This window comes from Pempheris klunzingeri, chromosome 18, assembly GCF_042242105.1.
Source record: "Pempheris klunzingeri isolate RE-2024b chromosome 18, fPemKlu1.hap1, whole genome shotgun sequence".
Taxonomy (NCBI): Eukaryota; Metazoa; Chordata; class Actinopteri; order Acropomatiformes; family Pempheridae; genus Pempheris; species Pempheris klunzingeri.
This window is the reverse complement of record NC_092029.1, coordinates 20,246,201-20,266,584: the sequence shown is the minus strand read 5'-3', so window position 1 is coordinate 20,266,584 and position 20,384 is coordinate 20,246,201. Positions and strand designations below refer to the sequence as shown.

At 43.2% G+C, this 20,384-nt stretch overlaps 1 protein-coding gene across 2 annotated transcripts in view; it reads left to right on the top strand.

Moving 5' to 3' along the window:
• epha7 (eph receptor A7) overlaps positions 1–20,384 on the top strand; it is a 78,029-nt gene that overhangs the window by 23,784 nt on the left and 33,861 nt on the right. For both annotated transcript variants that reach the window (XM_070849476.1, XM_070849477.1), the window contains exon 5: positions 4,540–4,875. In XM_070849476.1, the coding sequence (XP_070705577.1) occupies positions 4,540–4,875 (336 nt within the window). The remainder of the gene's footprint in view (positions 1–4,539; positions 4,876–20,384) is intronic.

The window sequence follows — 20,384 nt, the reverse complement described above, 5'->3', positions numbered from 1 at the left end:
AGCAGATTTGGTGAAACAAAGTGGTGCAGAGGCAGAAGAAGAAGAAAGAGAACAAACCAGGCCATATGATATGTAATCATACCAGGTTTAAAGGGAAAAAATATAAGTGGTCACACTCAAAGGCAGGATAGGTCTCTGTAGCCGTCTCCCGTTGCCTTTATCTCTCCCCAAGAAGAAGATTTTGTGTGACGCAACAAATCATATACCTCCAGATAGTCTCTCTTCAAAAGCACCCATGGCTTTGCACATGCCATTGTACATATGAAATGGGACTAATGATATACAGAGCTTGAGAGAGAAGCTCTGCGCACATTGACTCGTATGAAAAGTCACAAAACTCATCAAACGCAGCCCCAAACGCGTTCCACCAACCAGAAAGGGAGTTTCAGATGCTAGATGCTAGTTGATCCAACGAGCACTTTGTTTTGAGGTCTCCAGAGGAAGAAAAGGCAAAGGCTTGCAGGACGGTGTGCATCTGAAAAACGAGACAAAAGACAAAAGGTCACAGAGATCCAGGGTCAGTCTAATCTAATTTCCTTTCACCTCTGTTGCCAAGAAATCATCGCTTTGATCTGCAAGCACCTGAGACCCAAATGAGAGTGGCACGAGCAGAATGAGATGTTATCGTCGCTTACCGTGACCATGGAAATACCCGAATAAAAGATCGCTGAGGTTTCGGCTGGGAGGGTGGGAGTGTGTGTGTGTGTGTGTGTGCGCACGTATGTGTGCGTGGGGGTCTAAGCGCGCACGTGCTCAGGCATACCTCCTCTTTGTCTGGAGGAAGATTGAGAGTGCAGGTCGAGTGTCAATGCCAGGACTGAAGTCGAGTGGCGCTATCAACAGTCACTCGTCTCCACTTCACCTGCCACAGGTGGCTCTTTCATCTTCCCAGTCCACAGCCTGTCTCTTATCTCAGCCGATAATCATGAATATGGATGTCTCCGTTGAGCCCTTGGTTCTAATAGGTGGAACTGGGGGGGAAAAAAACAACTAAGTGCCGTATTAATGAGCCCGAATATTATGATAGCGGTTTTGGCTCTATGCATATGCATGACCTATTTTGTTAGTTAATGTGACAAATTTAATGAGTTGAGAGGTCCCTCCCCAAGATTTCCTCAAAGAGTATTTCCTGAGAAAACAGAACAGTTAAAATCTCCCAGAGAACAAAATGAAGAAGGTTTCTTAAAACATGCGTAAACACAGGATAAAAGCCATATAATCTTTACTGCGTGAGGGGGAGTTTATTTATATCAGCATCTGGGCCGTAAAGCCAACAGCCTGGAATTTGAAAGATGAAAGCGGCAATTTGTTATTCATTATTTTAAGAGATGAGCTAATTTCTTTGCCATTACGTGAACATTTCCAGGCAAATGGGACTGTGGCCCTGTGCACTTTTGATGCCTCGGAGCTAGTTGTTCTTGTACGTCAAGTGATATTGTATATGGCAGTTACAGGGCAGTGATAATCCAGGTTTAAATCTTGTTCATAAATTGTGTGGGTGAGTCAGTTTTTTTTTGGAAGACATTAAGTTTAAGTGTCCTGCTGTCTACATGATCTACCTTTCCAAGGAGACCCAGTAAAGCCACCGGCTCCAGCTGGGGTAGCTGTATATCACTGGAGAACAGGAGGAAGACTTAGAGTGTGTTGATCCTCAGCTCCTGAATCCTTTTCTCTGACCATGTAACCATGTCTCAATTATTTCGATAGCAGCTGCAGATTTTATGCTGTTTACAATGGCTGTACAAACAAAGCTTTTAGTCTATCTGGATTAGTCACCAGCTAATGTTTGCATACATGACTACGCTTTAAAAGGCGTCAGGTTGGTTCAGATGTAAAATACGAGGACCCAGACTGCCTTATGGCCGCACTAATCATTATTTTTTACATTAACAATGGATTAGATGACCGCGTGTAATGTGAAAAGGGTCACTTGTGGTAGAAAACCCAAAGAGAATGAGCGAACCCTCGGCTCCGTGGAGCTTCCCTCCCCTGCCCAGCACTAAAAGAGAGAGAGAGGAGGATAAAAATGAGCTGATGAACAAAGCAGAGCTTTGAGCTGTCACAGAGGCAGGAGTGGGTAGAGGCTAAAACAGATCTCGCAAGAAAGTGATGAAGAATGACATTCGTCGGGTGGTGCAAAACACATGTTCAAACCGACAAGTGGCCCAAAGAAAAGGCAAGAGTGGCGGTGGAGCTGTGTGTTAACTGAACTAATACTGACCAGCTTGTTCAGTTTGATTGGACTTAATGTAAATGAATGAGAAAATTAATTAAATACTCCAAAAAACACAGAACTGTTTAGTTACATTTAAAAGAGTCGCTAATAAGGCATTACATTTTTCCGAAGAATTACAGTGGGGCAAAAAAGTATTTAGTCAGCCACCAATTGTGCAAGTTCTCCCACTTAAAAAGATGAGAGAGGCCTGTAATTTTCATCATAGGTACACTTCAACTATGATAGACAGAATGAGAAAAAAAAAAATCCAGAAAATCACATTGTCTGATTTTTAAAGAATTTATTTGCAAATTATGGTGGAAAATAACTATTTGGTCAATAACAAAAGTTCATCTCAATACTTTGTTATATACCCTTTGTTGGCAATGACAGAGGTCAAATGTTTTCTTTAAGTCTTCACAAGGTTTTCACACACTGTTGCTGGTATTTTGGCCCATTCCTCCATGCAGATCTCCTCTAGAGCAGTGATGTTTTGGGGCTGTCGCTGGGCAACACAGACTTTCAACTCCCTCCAAAGATTTTCTATGGGTTTGATATCTGGATCTGGCTAGGCCACTCTAGGACCTTGAAATGCTTCTTACGAAGCCACTCCTTCGTTGCCCGGGCGGTGTGTTTGGGATCATTGTCATGCTGAAAGACCCAGCCACGTTTCATCTTCAATGCCCTTGCTGATGGAAGGAGGTTTTCACTCAAAATCTCACGATACATGGCCCCATTCATTCTTTTCTTTACACGGATCAGTCGTCCTGGTCCCTTTGCAGAAAAACAGCCCCAAAGCAAGATGTTTCCACCCCCATGCTTCACAGTAGGTATGGTGTTCTTTGGATGCAACTCAGCATTCTTTCTCCTCCAAACACGACAAGTTGAGATTTTACCAAAAAGTTCTATTTTGGTTTCATCTGACCATATGACATTCTCCCAATCCTCTTCTGGATCATCCAAATGCTCTCTAGCAAACTTCAGACAGGCCTGGACATGTACTGGCTTAAGCAGGGGGACACGTCTGGCACTGCAGGATTTGAGTCCCTGGCGGCGTAGTGTGTTACTGATGGTAGCCTTTGTTACTTTGGTCCCAGCTCTCTGCAGGTCATTCACTAGGTCCCCCCGTGTGGTTCTGGGATTTTTGCTCACCGTTCTTGTGATGACCCCACGCGGTGAGATCTTGCGTGGAGCCCCAGATCGAGGGAGATTATCAGTGATCCTGTATGTCTTCCATTTTCTAATAATTGCTCCCACAGTTGATTTCTTCACACCAAGCTGCTTACCTATTGCAGATTCAGTCTTCCCAGCCTGGTGCAGGTCTACAATTTTGTTTCTGGTGTCCTTTGACAGCTCTTTGGTCTTGGCCATAGTGGAGTTTGGAGTGTGACTGTTTGAGGTTGTGGACAGGTGTCTTTTATACTGATAACCAGTTCAAACAGGTGCCATTAATACAGGTAACGAGTGGAGGACAGAGGAGCCTCTTAAAGAAGAAGTTACAAGTCTGTGAGAGCCAGAAATCTTGCTTGTTTGTAGGTGACCAAATACTTATTTTACCCAGGAATTTACCAATTAATTCATTAAAAATCCTACAATGTGATTTCCTGGATTCTTTCTCTGAAGTGTACCTATGATGAAAATTACAGGCCTCCCTCATATTTTTAAGTGGGAGAACTTGCACAATTGGTGGCTGACTAAATGCTTTTTTGCCCCACTGTATAAGCCAAATACAATGCATGCTGGGATACCAATGAGATAACAATTATTTTTTTAGTTGCAAGACAAGTTCATTCATGAACGTGATAACTAGTCAATGTAGGTGGATCTTACTTTACACTATAAAATCTCATCATTCAGGTAATGATGAGATGTTATGATGGAAAGGATGGTGATGAGGGGAAACGGAAGAGGGTGGGTTAGATGGGGTATGCTGTCCGGATAATGACAACACATATAAGCTGTGACATAAAAACTGTGTTGCATGAACTCTGACCATGAAATTATTCTCCCTTTGAAACTCTGGGCTGCACTCCTTGATTTCACAGCCTTCTAACACTGACCTTGGTACCTGCCAGAACTGACTTCCTCTCAGTGTACTATTTTTTTTTTTCTGGATCTGAGTCTTATTAAAATTGAGTGTGAGTGTTTGGCTCCAGGGCTGGAGCTGGCATGTCCTATAGTTTTTTTTTTCTCTTTTTTTTTCTTTCTTTCTTGGAGAACAGTGAAAATACAGATCCAGTCAGTGCAGTCTCTTGACTGGGCTGTCACTTTCACCCGGATCCCGGTTATTTAATTCTGGCTCCCTCCGTGTCCACCTCTGACAGGACCTCCCTCAGCGCCACAGAACCTGGTCTACAACATCAACCAGACCACCGTTAGCCTGGAGTGGAGCCCGCCAGCCGACACAGGTGGCCGGAATGATGTCACCTACAGGGTTATATGCCGGCGTTGCAGCTGGGAACCTGAGGAATGTGTTCCGTGTGGGCCGAATGTGGGATACTCTCCTGCACAGTCAGGATTAGTGGACACTTACGTGACCGTCATGGACCTGCTTGCCCACGCCAACTACACGTTTGAGGTGGAGGCTGTCAACGGGGTGTCAGACCTGAGCCGCACGCAGAGGCTGTTCGCGGCAGTCAGCATCGCCACTGGCCAAGCAGGTAAGGACTCTCATATCCACAATTAATGACAATGTTGATTTGTACTTGGTTTCTGCAGCGTTTCTCTGTGGGGCAAAAGTTCTTTTTGAGGAATTGCTATGGTAGGAAATGTGAAGTTTTTATAGGGTTTAGTTTGTCTTCTGGACTTTTCTGGATGTTTGAAGAGTTTATCTCACTTTGTTTCTGTTCCAAGAAATAGTTCAAAGGTTTTGAAAATATACTTAAGATTTAATATCACTCTTGTGCTTGTGGTCAGTGTGGTCAAGAGGCAAACGGCCTAGCTTAGCATAAAGATTTAAAGTAGGATCAAAGAGCCGGACAAGCTCTTCCAAGTGTTTAAAAATACATCTTCCAGTGCCTCTGATGCTTACTGACGAATGGTGCGTTCACATGCACCGCGGATGGTGAACACACCAAAGTTGTAATGTGGAAACAAAGTGGAGGCTACAAAGAAAATTTGTGGTAACCTGTTGCTCACAGCATTTAAACACGACCTAGACCTATTGCCACATCAGTACATTCCCTACAACTCATCTAGGCAACTCTACGTATACCAGCAGTGTCGGTGAATTGAGTTTTATAGCGGATTTTATAGAGGAGATTCTTTTTACATGTGTGTTTTCAGGTGTTATTTCAAAGCACAATGTGTTAACGAGTGATCTGACCTCAGTTTTATACTTAACGCACGAGACACGAGGTTGGTATTGATCTTTCTTGTCTGACTCTCAGAGAGAAAGTGAACAACTACATTTCCCCAAGATCGTTGAACTGTCTCTTTAAAGTGGAGGCTGTTTGGCTCACACCAGTCTACGCACAGTTCACCCTTTGCTACAGCTGAGAGAGCATTAGGGATAAGGAACATGGTGATTGACTGTTTAATTTTGAAAACCTCTCATATATGCAAACATTACAATAATGATTCCCCATTAGCGCTAATGACTATAGTATGATGTGACCCGTAATATATCCAGTATGCATATTATCCTTATTAATTTAACGTGTATATCGGCACCACTGTAGCAAACATTATTAGCTTAGCAATGATGCGGACTCCCAGTGGCACCGAAAGAGCCAGCGCTGTATTTGCAGCTCAGTCTCAAGGGAGTCCTCCATAATTAAAATGCTGTACTTTGTGGTGACAAACTCTAACGCCTTTTTATTCATTATTTCTATGGATCCACCCAACAAGATTCCTCTTTCATGCTTGAGCATCCGTGAAACACAGTTGGCCCAAAAGAGTGTTCTGGCTATGATGATTAAAAGGAGGCTGCAAAGAGAGCACTTCAGCTTCAGCTGGATATATAACCTCTGGCTCTTGACTAACCCTGCCGTGGGACGGCCAATCATCATGTCCTGCTGCTTTTACATCATCAGCGCATTAGTTTAATCATTCATGTCGTGATTTTTAGTGTTAAGTAAAGCTGCTTGGCTGCCATTTTTCTCTTCAAAACGCACATCTCTATGGAGCTCATTTCCTATCACGTTTGCGCCCGTTAGAGAGACAGAAAGAAAGAGGCATGCAGCTGAACGGATGTGTGCGGGATGCAGTGTTGGTGGATGATGTATTTTGTGATGCTCGGCCCGTGACAGAGACGGGCGCTGGAAAAGTGCAAGAGCGGTTGTCTGGCCAAGGACATGGGGATAGCTGGGAGAGGACAACCTGCAGGAAAAAGCCAGAAAAAAACAATTAACACATGCCCTTTTGGAGTGCCTCATAATTACACGTGGCATGTTGACAACGGACAATTACTCTGTTAACCCGGCGGAATTTAGCCATTAACTATTGTGAAAGAGAGTGGCGTGCCCGGCCAAAATGGTGTCATGTTTATTGTTTTGTGTAAAGTGGCACCGTTTAAAGCGCTATAGCCCCATAATCAGTGGAACCACCCAGGATGGGTCAGGTTGCTGATCATTTTGTTGATCAATTTCATTAAGTTTTGATAACTGTGGCAACGATCGGTACCAATCAGTTAGCCAAATTGCATAGTTTTTTTCTTTTTGTCAGTAATTGCAAAAACGCCTTGAATTTACCCAAGTGTTAGGCTGGTGCTGACAGCCGTGCTGTAGGGCTCATTGTCCCTCTAACTGGACCCTCACTGTGTCCAGCGTTCTCAGGGCAGTCTGGGATTACTTCAGCGCCTTGTAATTGGAACATCCTAAAACAAGCGGCCCTTCCTGTGCAAGCATGCAGGACTACTCATTAAGGAATGACTGCATTATTAAGCTTTTATGGCTCATCATTCAGAATTGATTAACCTTTTGCATGGAGAGGTGCTGGAGCCCCATAGCATTGAAAGGACCTTAAAAAGAGAAGCTATCTCCTCTCTTCCTCCTCCATCTCCACCTCCTGCATGATAATCAGCATAAACATAGGCTCATAGCTGGGGAATGGAGGAATGAACATGCAGTGTGTGAATGCAGATGGTGATCCATCTGATGAGGAATTCACACCTCCCCTAATTACTCCAAAGGAAATGTCTGGAGCGAGGCTGCAGCCACAAAAGGTGCTGAGTGCTTATTGTTCCCAGAAACCTAATTACCTCTCAGCTCTGTCTTAAATGAGTTTAAGTAGAGCCTGCGAGTTCTTAAGCTTGATTTCTCCAGCTCCGTCCCCACAGTGGTTGAATAGAAATTTGTCATGTTGAGGATTTTCGCCGGCTTCAACCATCAGCCAATGCTGGAAGTTAAGAGCGTGTTTCAATCATCACTCCATTGTTAGTCTTCAGAGCCACCGAGCTGCACTCGGAGGTCCTTGGAGGCCCTCCGTGCTTTAGCTTTCCTTAAGCGCACTTGTAAACAAGGCCTTTTGTTCTTCTTGCACACTTGTGAGTGGGCGCCGCTCATAGAATAACCATTAATATTTATTCAAGCGGGTGTTCATTTCTCTGAGCCAGAAAAATCACAGCGGAGAGGGACACAAAAATAGGAAATTAGCAACGGGAACGACAACAGAACTTGTGTGTGTGTGTGTGTGTGTTTGTGTGCACGCGCTGCTGTGTTTGCATGTTCAGCTTGAGACCGTCGAAGTGGGGTTTTTTCGCGCGATCAGCAAGAGGCATAAACAATATAATGAGTGAAAGGAAGAGTCTATGGAAATCGATTTTAATGTTGACTGCTTGTAGCCAGCAGCACAAAGCCTGTTACACTCAGATAGCAACTTTTTGCAATAGTTGAGCTGTGCTGTAAGGTATCCACAGGCTCCACGGGTGAGTCAGAGCAGAAAGCAAGGGGTGTGACTTAGAGCAATACATTCTGGGCGTTCTGAAGCATTTCTAGTCGAACTCACCACAGTCTAAATAATTCATCTGCCTGTCTTTCTGTAACACCCTTTGAGACATGGAATACCTAACACTGCCGACTTTGTCTACCTATTTCAGATAAATATGTCTATTACACACATTTTCGTCACAGCAGGACATTTACGGAAGCAGCCATGAAACTCACGCAGGCTGCATCGCTACTTGATTCTGACATGTATTCGCCGGCGGAGGTTTGAAGAGCGAGTTGATGCTCCGTCTTAGCCCGAACACTCCCCCTTCACAAATGCAAAAACACGCATACGCCACAGCCGGCAAGCAAACCCACACCCCCGTGCTACCTCTCTCACGAAGTTGCTCAGGCGCTCATTCAGTCATAAAACCAACATGTAACAGCCACTGCATTTACATAATGAATCGAATGTCTAAAAGGAATGACTGGATTGTCTCAGAATGCCGAGAATGCCGTGGCTGTTATTCCAAAGCATACATGATGAACGCACACAAGATAAAATTGAGCCACAATATTGAATTTCATATCAGGTTTTTGTGTAAGATACGAGTTTTCATGCTTTTTTTTTTTTTTTAGATCAGATGAATACATCTTTTGTGTTTATTTTGAGTCGTTCTTTGCTTCATTTGTTGTTGCAACGCTGTGAATGTAGAGTGGGTCCCCATCTAGTAGGAACCTACTTTAACATTCAAACAGAACAACAGGCTATTCCCTTTAGTACAATCTCTCAATGCAAAAGGAAAAAAAAAAAAAATAGTACTGAGGCACACAAGAATGTAAGCTAAGCATCTCGCTTTGATCTGAAAAGCCTCTCTCTGCCCTTGCATTGCGTGAGAAGCGAATATTCCCATTTTGTTTTTGCTGTTTCAGTCGATGTCTGCTTTCGCTGTCCTCCAGCAGTTCGGTGCGGAGTTCAGAGAGGAAGGCGGCAGAATTTTGTTGCACGATTTGATGATTATTTATCTGTACAAGAGAGCAATGATCATTAAAATATTAAATGTTCATGGGTGCAGACTGATAGCACGGCTCCTCAGCGGTAATCTATACGGCCACTTTATTGACACTTTATCATCACTAAATGGATATTGTTCAGTGCATTTGTGAAAGTGACACTTAGGGAACAATAAAGCCATTGATTTATCTCTTTTTGTGCTCTAATCTGCCATGGTGGCCTTAAACAGAAGGATTGATTGATTCTGAGCAGTCCCCGCTGACCAGTACCAGCCAGTGTAATTTTCTAGTTAAGCGGATCCTCCTTTGTAGCATTTGTCCCTGGTTTTACGTTACCTGGGAGCCCATTCTTTTCACTACCGCCCCCTTCACTCCACATGCTCGCGGTAATTTGATGAGAGCCGGGCAAAGCAGTAAGATTCAACAGCTGCAATAAAACTGTGGTGGTCTCAGAGCAGCAGCTCGGAGCACTTAACCTGTAGCTTTTCTGTAAATGCCTCCTGATTTGTCTGTCACCCAATCCGTCAGCAATGAATAATTTTCATGGAAGGTGCACTTTAATTACTTTCCCATTTAAATGGCATTATCGTGGCCTATCTAGGTAATTAATCTCACCAAGTATCCTGTTTCAGCCTTTTATTGCTGGCAGACGAGCTCCCTAAATCCCCCCGAATCTGCCGTGCTTGAATGAGCCCTCCCTCACAGAAGCTGGCGTTGCCTCTTTCCCCTTCACTTGGTCCCTATCGCAGCCGTTGGACAGTCCTTTCTCTCAGTGCAGGCAGCCTGTCAAAGCAACGGCCTGTTTCACTGCCTTGGAAATGACACAAGGCAGACACATCCGTGCAGGGCTGTAGTCAAGAATGGGTCTCAGCCAGGGAGTTTTTAGAGGGCTGCTGATATTTTATGTTGATTTTCAGCATCTATAATTTCCTCTGTATCAACAAATTGTACGAAAAAGCCCAATAATGAACACATCTGCTAGTGTTGTGTGTGTGTGTGTGTGTGTGTGTGTGTTCTTCTTCCTCTGCTGTCCAACAACTAAACACATCAGTGAGACACACAGTCGGGAGTTGAATTGAATATTATGTAACGTAGTATGTTGAGGATCGCACTGACTGAGCCCATGCTCCTTTTGGAGGACATCTGGTGGTTAACATAGAGCAAAACCAGTCGTGTTCAAAAGAATCAATCAGAAAATCTCAATGATCTGGAGCTTCTTTGGGGGGGATCACAGAGATACAGGTGTCCGCCACAGCTCTGCACTGGAGCCGGCAGCATGCAGCTAAATAGTTCAGAGAATCAGAAAAAAAGGGAAGCCAGCATACAGATGTAGACCAAAGGAAAACCGAGGCATCAGCAGAAACTGTGCTGTGATTGAAGACGTGTAGTTCAGGCACTCACCTGCACTGAAGTATCCATATTCCTTTGTTCCTTTTGTTCCAACAGCCGAATAACAGGTGGTTTTTTTTACTGGTCGGGCAACCAGAGAGGAAGAGTTGTTAGCTGACGCTAAAATCGCACCCAAGAACCTGATAAATCCACTCGACATTTTGTTTTCTTAATATCTGATAATGTAGTTTACTCACTAGTCACCTCAGCACATATTATAACACCAATCAGTCCGTAACATCAGAGGTGTCGCTGTTGTTATTCTAATTGCAACTCCAATATTTCTTTATTCCTTTTTGTGTTTTCATTGATTCTGCCTTATTTTCTGTAGATTATTTTTGTTTACTCGCAGAAAAGCGCCGTCTCGATCCTGTGCGTTTTGTGTTCGGATGCAGCGTTATTAATTTGAAGAAAGTGTAGAGAGCGATGTTATTTAATGCCGAAAACTGTCTGAAAAGTTGGAGCGTTCTGATGGTTTTTTTTCGGGCTCAGCTGGGAATATGTGGAAGTTGAAAAGGGAGCGCTGATTCACATTCAGCCGCATCCTATAGGCTTGTGTTCCCCCACCCCCGGAGCAGACACAGTCACGGCTTTAATTATTCAGACCTCTGCGAGGCAGCAGAAAGAGACTGAGGCAACGTTTTTCTAGCAGTCAATCTGCTGTTTACTTTCCTCAGCTTTTCAGTCAGGCCCTCACCTTTCCGAAATCGCTCCTTTTTCTTCCTCATGGACATCAGCCGCTCTCATTTATCAGCCGAGACATTTGACAACTCATCCTCAGCAGAAGTTGGCCACTAAACAAAGTTTCCCAGAGCATTGTTGCACTTATCATCAATCTTTGGGGTATTAAATATGTGTGTGTGTCTGTGTATTTTATGATATCTTAAACCGTTCTGTTAACAAATAAGGATTTCTCTGCAGACACAAAGCAGGAAGCTCAGACACTGAAATGTTTGACTAGCCTATGTTGTATGGTTACACGTTGGCGACAGGCTGGTTGGGGTGACGGTTCACTGAAGTAAAGGTTGCAAGTTCGGCTCGCACAGCAGTCTGTTGAGGTATCTGTGAGCAAGACACAGAGCTTGTCACTCTGGGTGAAATAATCAGCACCTAACCCTAACCCTAAGTGACAGAAAGCAACCCCTCTGAGAAAACACAAGCGTTTCATTTCCAAACTGAAAATGTTTCACCACGAATCAAGTTTGATTTTAAACGCAGAACCGTGGAAGATTGACCATTATGATACGTGTTCTATCTATAACAATTCCACCTACATGTCAGAACTTTAACCACAAACAGTTTTTTTTTTAATGCAGATTTTGACCTGAATTGCAGGAAAATACCAGGATCTCAATTCCCAGCATTTAAATCCGGTTTGAATCAGAACTACTTTCTGCTAAAAAAAAAAAAAATAATAGTCCCTATAAAAAATGACTGACAGCAGTTCTGTGGATTAACAGGAAAATTAACAGTTTCTGGAAAAAGACGACATATTTCCTGGCTGCGAGCAGCATGATTAAAATCCCTTTCACCTTCTGTATTGTGTTGGGGTGGAGGCAGAAATGTATGTATGTAAATTGAGTAAACCAACCCTTTCATGTATTTAAATTGGCTTGCTTTGTGAAAAAAAACATTTGCAAGATACATACATGCTTGTGTCTGGGTTTAGATTGTACTCTCTGTCTATATGTACCAGTACGGGAGCAGATTAAGGTATGAGCCTTCTCCCCGCCGCCACCGCAGGGTGACAGATCACGAGCGGAGAGTATTCACTCAGTGAAATTACAGACCTGAGGGGTAGTTGATGAGAAATGTCACTGTCGACCAAAATGGAACTCTAATATATTCCATCTCAGGTTTGTTGGACACTTATTAATGTCTCTCAGTGAGTGCCACTAATTAAGGTAGTCAGTCTGGTGAAGTGTGGAACAAATAACAATGTGACCCGAGAACAGAAGAGCTGTGATGAGAATATACATATTTAGCAGCAATATGAAGCACTTGGAGCGCACAGCGTTGTCAAGTTGAGCTTGAAGCCCTCATTGTGGAAGAGCAATGCAGCTGCAGCTGCTGCTGATGATGATTATTATTATAAAGGAGTTTGGAGGCCTTTGAAGCAGGGTTTTTTTTTACCGCTAGGAATGATAAAATGCATCAGGTGTAAAAGCCAACACAAAAAACTAGAGATGAGTGGTAATTATATTATTATTATGGATATTATATATATTATTAAAGACAAAAACACATGTTTACCCCTACAGAGGAAAAACTTGAATCAATAAGCAATAAATCTGTGGGAGGTTTGCTGCTACAGATATGACCAGCAGCACATGGGGGCTGGCGTCTACTTTGCCGTTCTGCTTTATGATTCTCTACTTTACTTCTACTACTTACCACTATTGTATCACGCGTTTGTTGTGTCCTACTTGTGGTTCCATTGTGCTCAGTGTCTGTAAAGCAACTGGGAAATACCGTGTGGTCATTTTTCAGCCTCTCCTCAAGCACATTCATATCACAATGATAATAATCATATCATTCCTGTTCTGCAAATGTAGGTCATCCAAATGAATGAATCAGAACTTAGAAGCTCTAATCCAAACTTTGTATTTGTTACTGAAGTTTTACCCGTTGCTTTGTCTGACAATTTGATATACAAACATGTTAATTCTGTCCGTTAGCTCATTACAGTGGGGCAAAAAAGTATTTAGTCAGCCACCAATTGTGCAAGTTCTCCCACTTAAAAAGATGAGAGAGGCCTGTAATTTTCATCATAGGTATACCTCAACTATGAGAGACAGAATGAGAAAAATTCATTCATTCTTTCCTTTACACGGATCAGTCGTCCTGGTCTCTTTGCAGAAAAACAGCCCCAAAGCATGATGTTTCCACCCCCATGCTTCACAGTAGGTATGGTGTTCTTTGGATGCAACTCAGCATTCTTTCTCCTCCAAACACGACAAGTTGAGATTTTACCAAAAAGTTCTATTTTGCTTTCATCTGACCATATGACATTCTCCCAATCCTCTTCTGGATCATCCAAATGCTCTCTAACAAACTTCAGACGGGCCTGGACATGTACTGGCTTAAGCAGGGGGACACGTCTGGCACTGTAGGATTTGAGTCCCTGGCAGCGTAGTGTGTTACTGATGGTAGCCTTTGTTACTTTGGTCCCAGCTCTCTGCAGGTCATTCACTAGGTCCCCCCGTGTGGTTCTGGGATTTTTGCTCACCGTTCTTGTGATCATTTTGACCCCACGGGGTGAGATCTTGTGTGGAGCCCCAGATGGAGGGAGATTATCAGTGGTCTTGTATGTCTTCCATTTTCTAATAATTGCTCCCACAGTTGATTTCTTCACACCAAGCTGCTTACCTATTGCAGATTCAGTCTTCCCAGCCTGGTGCAGGTCTACAATTTTGTTTCTGGTGTCCTTTGACAGCTCTTTGGTCTTGGCCATAGTGGAGTTTGGAGTGTGACTGTTTGAGGTTGTGGACAGGTGTCTTTTATACTGATAACGAGTTCAAACAGGTGCCATTAATACAGGTAACGAGTGGAGGACAGAGGAGCCTCTTAAAGAAGAAGTTACAGGTCTGTGAGAGCCAGAAATCTTGCTTGTTTGTAGGTGACCAAATACTTATTTTACCCAGGAATTTACCAATTAATTCATTAAAAATCCTACAATGTGATTTCCTGGATTCTTTCCCCCCATTCTGTCTCTCATAGTTGAAGTGTACCTATGATGAAAATTACAGGCCTCTCTCATCTTTTTCAGTGGGAGAACTTGCACAATTGGTGGCTGACTAAATACTTTTTTGCCCCACTGTATATCTCTACGCTTGGGCCTCTGGTTGATTCAGTAGCACACAGCGAACAAGCTGCATTTCCTTTTCTTTTGTGTAGTTCCCATCATAAGCCTCCTAAATCTGCATAGCTTCTTACTTTGTGCCACCTCACAATTTTCCTCGTACGGCGTGGTGCAGGCATCAAAGATCTTGACAGATTAACCTGCACTTGACCGACGTGTGCACAGTTTTGATCGACATCAAACCCAGCTTGGTAATGACAACCTTCCCTTGTTTCTTCACAGCCATTGGATTAAAGGGAAATTGTAGAAAAGTGTCTGTCCTGCAGTGGTTTGATTTTTGAAAGCTGGAGCCGATCAAAATGCATCTTATCATGTGTGACTCAGACAAAGGATAACAATACTGTGCAGACACATAAAGCACATAAAGCGGGACACCTGGTCGGCCTATTCGCTTATATGGGAGTTTTGTATACATAATACATGCTGTATATACAGCATGTTGGCATTAGGAAATATCCATGTCATTGGAAACAGAAGTTTGACAAAAAAAACAAACAAACAAAACACAAACCACAGAATACAATACAGTCACAGAGTCATAGCCATCTAATGCTGAAACAACTAGTCAATTAGCGGATTACATGATTGTCAGAAATAAAAAAAGAGAAAATGAATCGTCAACAGTTTTGATAACATACTGATCACTCAGCAGAAACTCCGACATTTACTCATTCAAGTGATTCAAATGTGTTGATTTGGTGTTTTTCTATGTTTTATATTATTTGAAATTTACTTTTAACTACGACATTTGAAGACATCATCCCAGGCTGAGCGAACCTGTTGTCGACACCCGACTTACCATTCGCGCTATCTGTTACTCAAGCAATCAGCAAAGTCATGAACAGGTTAATCAGTAATAATAAAACTCTTGTTAATTACAATGTCTCGTTTTCCTTCCTGAAAAAAGTTGGAACTGAAAAGTGAACTTCCACATTTAACGTTGCCCTATGTGTTTTCAAGCATTGACTGGGCAGCGAAAGGCAGCTGGCTCTGGAATGCAGCAGCTCTCCGTTTACTGCCCACGGGTGACTGTAAGGCCTCAGTAAACACCAAAATACTTTCTTTCCTTCTCTCTCTTTATCTACCCACTTGCTTGCGCTCCCTCTCCGCGCTCCCATACATTCAATCAAACACATACGCACATACCACACACACCCATGTCGGCATGCACCTGTGACTCCCAGAGCTGCTCTTTATAGGGAACACATGCTCAGGAATGTCACGGCCCCGGCTGCAAATGGCCCCGGCACTTTGCAATAGAGCCATTCGAGTGTTTCATTTCCTGCCGAAGGAGTTAAAAGAACTCCCGAGCCAAGGAGGGGTTTCCGTGGGTGCCCAATAGCGGTGAATTCTCCATACTGGACAAAACACACACACACACACACACACACACACACTCAAAGCAGCGATCCCCAGTCAATAGCTAAACTTTGATCGCCATTTCCTCAAGGCAATGGTATTTTGTCTGGTGGTGCAGAGGGATTGTTGGAGCCCAGAGAGTGTTAGCATGTTAGCCGGAGAGAGAACATTTTATCAATCACGCACAGGAAAATAGCAACCTCTGCCTGGGCCTGCATCTACTGAAGAACATGGTAGAATGCAGTGAAAGCCAAAGTAAAAATCCTTAATATTTTTTTGCACTAACCAGTGGATCCAATTACCGTTGGAATGTGACTAGTGTTTCGAGGACATTCATGTGATCACTTAAAAGCTGCTCTTAAAGGCTGCTCCTTTAAGTGGTGTAAGTAGGAGGAAGCTGCTTGATTAATTGGTCTTATTCTTCGCTTTGCACTGTTGGCTCGTCTTTCATGAGGGTGAGAAGATGGCCGTGGTGATGAAGATGGACCCCCTTGTGATATATTTTAGATCTGTTTGTGGTGTTTCATTCATTTCTAGCACTTTGCCCGAACATGACCTGGATTGTGTTTGCTAGAAAGCAATTCCTTTCAAAAATGTTTGTTTTTTTTTTTTTCTTCCTCTCTGAGGTCTCCGAAATGCTTTACGGTTGTAGAACTGGCAAAGGTCTGCGTTGCGTAACACAGTCGGGCATTGTGGTTGCACGGCATGTTGGGATTTTTTTCAGGGTCTATGAGCATTGCTCACTGCTGTTTTGTGAGATGAAAGAATCGGGGGGGGGGAAAGATTGACAGCTCAGCTTTTTTCTGTCTTTCATTGTCTCATCAGCATACTGTCTCCTGCAGTGAGGAAAACTAATTATGTGTTCAACCCCCTGCTTCACCCCCACTCCCCTTTTATTCAGATCATCACGCTTGGAAATCATAATGAGTTTGTGGCGGACCACTTTGGCTTCAGAGAGGGGAAGGGGGAAAAAATTCAAGTCCATTTGCCTCCACTCAAACAGGCCACTGGCAATTACGGACGACCTTTTGACCCTCGAAAGCTGTTGCCTCAAATTCCTGACCAGGACTTAGTTAAGTCTTGCACACCTGCTAGCTTCCTCAGCTGTACTTCTACTGCTTTAAAGCAGCACTGTACCAAAATCCTTTTGATATCAAAGCGGAGGGAGTGTGTGACAGCCATCTGGTAGGATGCTTTTAATTATTTTGTATGAAACAATAGTAAAAAAAAAAAAAAAAAAAAGATATGGCAGCTGAGGATCCAAAAGGACGTTGGTATCGGCTGCGGAGCAGATGGGCTTCACATCTGGACTAAAGAGGAAGTTAGTGAGGGCAGGAGGGATGCTGTGACAAGGTAACATGGCCAAGAGCTTTTGCAAAGTCTTCCAGTCCCTTTGTATCAGACGCTCTCCCTCACCCATCCGTCCTCTCTGCTCATTTTGCTGCATCCTTGGACAGCTGGGACAAAAGAGTTAGTGGAAAGTGTTTGGGTCTGACTGAAACACTGTGTGAGTCCTGCTGGGAGAAAAAAGTTGCCCATTTAACCTTGTGATTTCGGAAATTGTAGACAAAATGCAACAGTACAACATGTTTTACAGCTTACAGGCAGGTGGTTGTGGAGGAAAGTTATGTTTTAGGAAGGATAGTATTCGCATAAACTACTGCTTGGACACTTCCAAGTCGGTATTTCTGCAGTTTGCGGTTCTATTTTTCACTCTGAGTTGAAGTTTTAGAGTCACTGTCTCATATTATCATAAAATACACCATAGTTTGATCATCATTGAACAGTTTTTTCCAAGGAAATGTCAAACATTGCCAAGTTGCAGTTTGTAAAAAAGTACTATTTGATATTATTAAATATTCAAAATTATATTATAGACCAAAGGTGAATTGATAATCATCGCAGCCCTAAAACATACTGTACATTCTACAGCTTTGGCAGTGGAGCAATTGTAGTGTGACACTAATCTATCATTTGGAAGCATTAGTGTTTCCTAGTAAATCGCTGGAAGAGTGGAGCTCAAAAGCTGTCGGCGTACGTGTGGAAACACAAAATGCTTAAAACCCCTTTGCACATGGAATCATCTTTGCTTCCGTTGGGGATTGAGCCCCACTACAATGTGCTTTCACGTGTGCATCATGTCAACACACTACAGGTGTCAGGAAGTCTTCCACAGCTTTGGTAGTTGCTCCCTATCAATGGACGAAGGAAAAATATCTTCAGCGGTACCAAAAACGCACCAAACCGTGACCCATGAAATGGAATTAAGATCAAAAATATGAATTAATTTAATGTCACCAACTGTGTGTGTGTGTCATTTTCACTGTTTTTCTGCCATTGCTCTCTGGAAGTAAGCAGCCAGTGGGTGCTGCACGTCTAAGCTATTCTTCTCTGAAAACAGTGTGTGTTGAAATGTATTCTCCGAAGGAAGATTACATCTAAATGAAAGTTGGAAAGAGCTTGTGTCCTTAGAGACCGAGCTAATTAAATTTGTAAATTCCTCCCCAATCATCTCCCCATCACACTGGTGACTCGCCGTCGAACGCTGCCAAAAAGTATGTCACAATGTGTTATGACCAGTTACTTTGGCAGTAGATGTCTAGAGGAGAGATGAAATGAAAGGTCTGCAGAGATCTGTGTGTTTTCAGCAGGTTTTTCCTTTTGTAACGACACGCCAGTGTTCAGAAGGAGAGATAATCACTTATTAATGTCATGACGTTATTTGATTGTGTCTACTGCGCCAAATTAAATTACAGCTAGCTTGCAAGTTTCAGTGACTTAATGCGTCGACTGGATGTATTTCAGCTGTACGGGCTTGTTAATCCGACATGTTACAGATAACATCCTTGGCTTTTCTGGCTGAAATTAAATCTCAAGCTGATAACGCAAGATGAATTCAGTCTGGAAGTCCTACGTGTGCAGCATCTGACAGCCACTGAGTACGGGAGCGTAAAGCCTATGCCCCCCCACATGCTCAAAAAGCATATGTGTGGAGCGCTGCAGGAGGAAGACTTCCTCCACAGCCTGCCAAATTACGTCTTTTTTGCTATTATGTCACCTCAAGGTAACGGAATGCAGCTCGCCTTAAGTTGTGTGAACATGTTTGGTATTTGCATTAGAATAACTCAGCACTCTCCAATTAACTGGTGACAAAGTGGATTGGAAACTCGCTAAGTAAACACAGTGGACGTCTGACACAAAGAGGCAAAAGCCACTGTCTTGTCATTGTTCAGGGGTAATTGGGAAGGGGCTTGGGAGAACATCAGCACCCTGAAAAACAGACTCTTGCCCTCCCACTAAGCCTTAAGCCTGCCTCGTCTCCCACGTCGCCTATCAGGCAGAAATCACCAATTACAGTAATGGCAAATCCCGTGACGAATCACAGAGGCTGACATTTGTGCCACACCTTGCCGACTTAATCGGGACGTCTGGCTTCATCTCTCAATTTGCGAGCCCTCTGTCACTTGCTTTGGCACACAATTTTAAGCTCCTTTGGCCCCATTTCACATGGTGCTGTTATCCTGTTTGGACTTTGTTAGGAGTCTGTAAGGGAATGTATCTGTGTGTAACTCAGATACAGTAACTCAGATTGTATGTATTACATGAAAACTTTGTACAAATTTCTACTTTTGTCAGATAGAATAGCTGCCATTGTATTTTAAGGCCTAATGTTGACATTAAAAAGTCAAGTCAGGTGAGGTCATTGAGGCTGGGCAGGGTTTCATTTGAATAATAATCACTTCAGTTTATCCCACATTCTGTATGTGCGTGTTTGAATGAATGTGTGTTATAATTGGACAAATATGGGCTTTTGTAGATTCCAACCAGTACACACTTGGGTTTTTGGTTAAAGCTGCTGATAGCCCATATTTTTGGCCAGTGGTCAATATTTTTCCATCTTTTTCACTTTCCAGGCCAATTAGAAACAATCCAAGTGGTGTTTTATTCATAGATTCACGTTATGTTTGTCAGAGATATTTTTGCCCATTACTGATGTCAGGAAAACATTAAAGGCAGAGTCGTGTTATGTTAAAATGACTTGAGTTTTTGTTAATGGACCCTAACCCTAACCCTAACCCTAACCCTAACCCTTAATGGAGACTGGTGGCTTTGACAAGAGTGACATAACGGCTGTTTCTGTTTCAACGAAACGGGTCTATCTCTTTCCATAATGTTGTCAGAGACTAAGAATAACTATCTGAAACTGTCAGTGGCATAAAAAGTACTTTTAGTTGATGTACATTGATCGGGTGGAGTTGCCCGCAAAGATTACATCAGACATTTCAAACCCGGAATATATAAAAAAATAGGAGAAGTTACCCTTTAAGTCTGTACCGAAAAAAAAGTAAGAAGGTTTGACACCCAGCCCTAATTAACACCAGTATGAATTAAATTCCTTATCAATGTCGGCAGAGGCAGATTGATACCTGTGCCGACGGCTGAGTAAAATCCTAAAGCTCCTTCCATCACGTCGGCGGGGGGACGGCGCTGACAGGCTCACGCTGGATGTGACTTCTACCTCGGCCTGATGTACTGACAAACCAGCCCACTGCATGAGTGTGAACGCATGTGTTTGTGCTCCACGCTGCTGGTGGTCCTCCACTAGGAGGGAATCTGCATCACAAACAGCCAGCCAGCCCCCACCACCCCCCTTAGACCACCACCCCCACCCCACCCC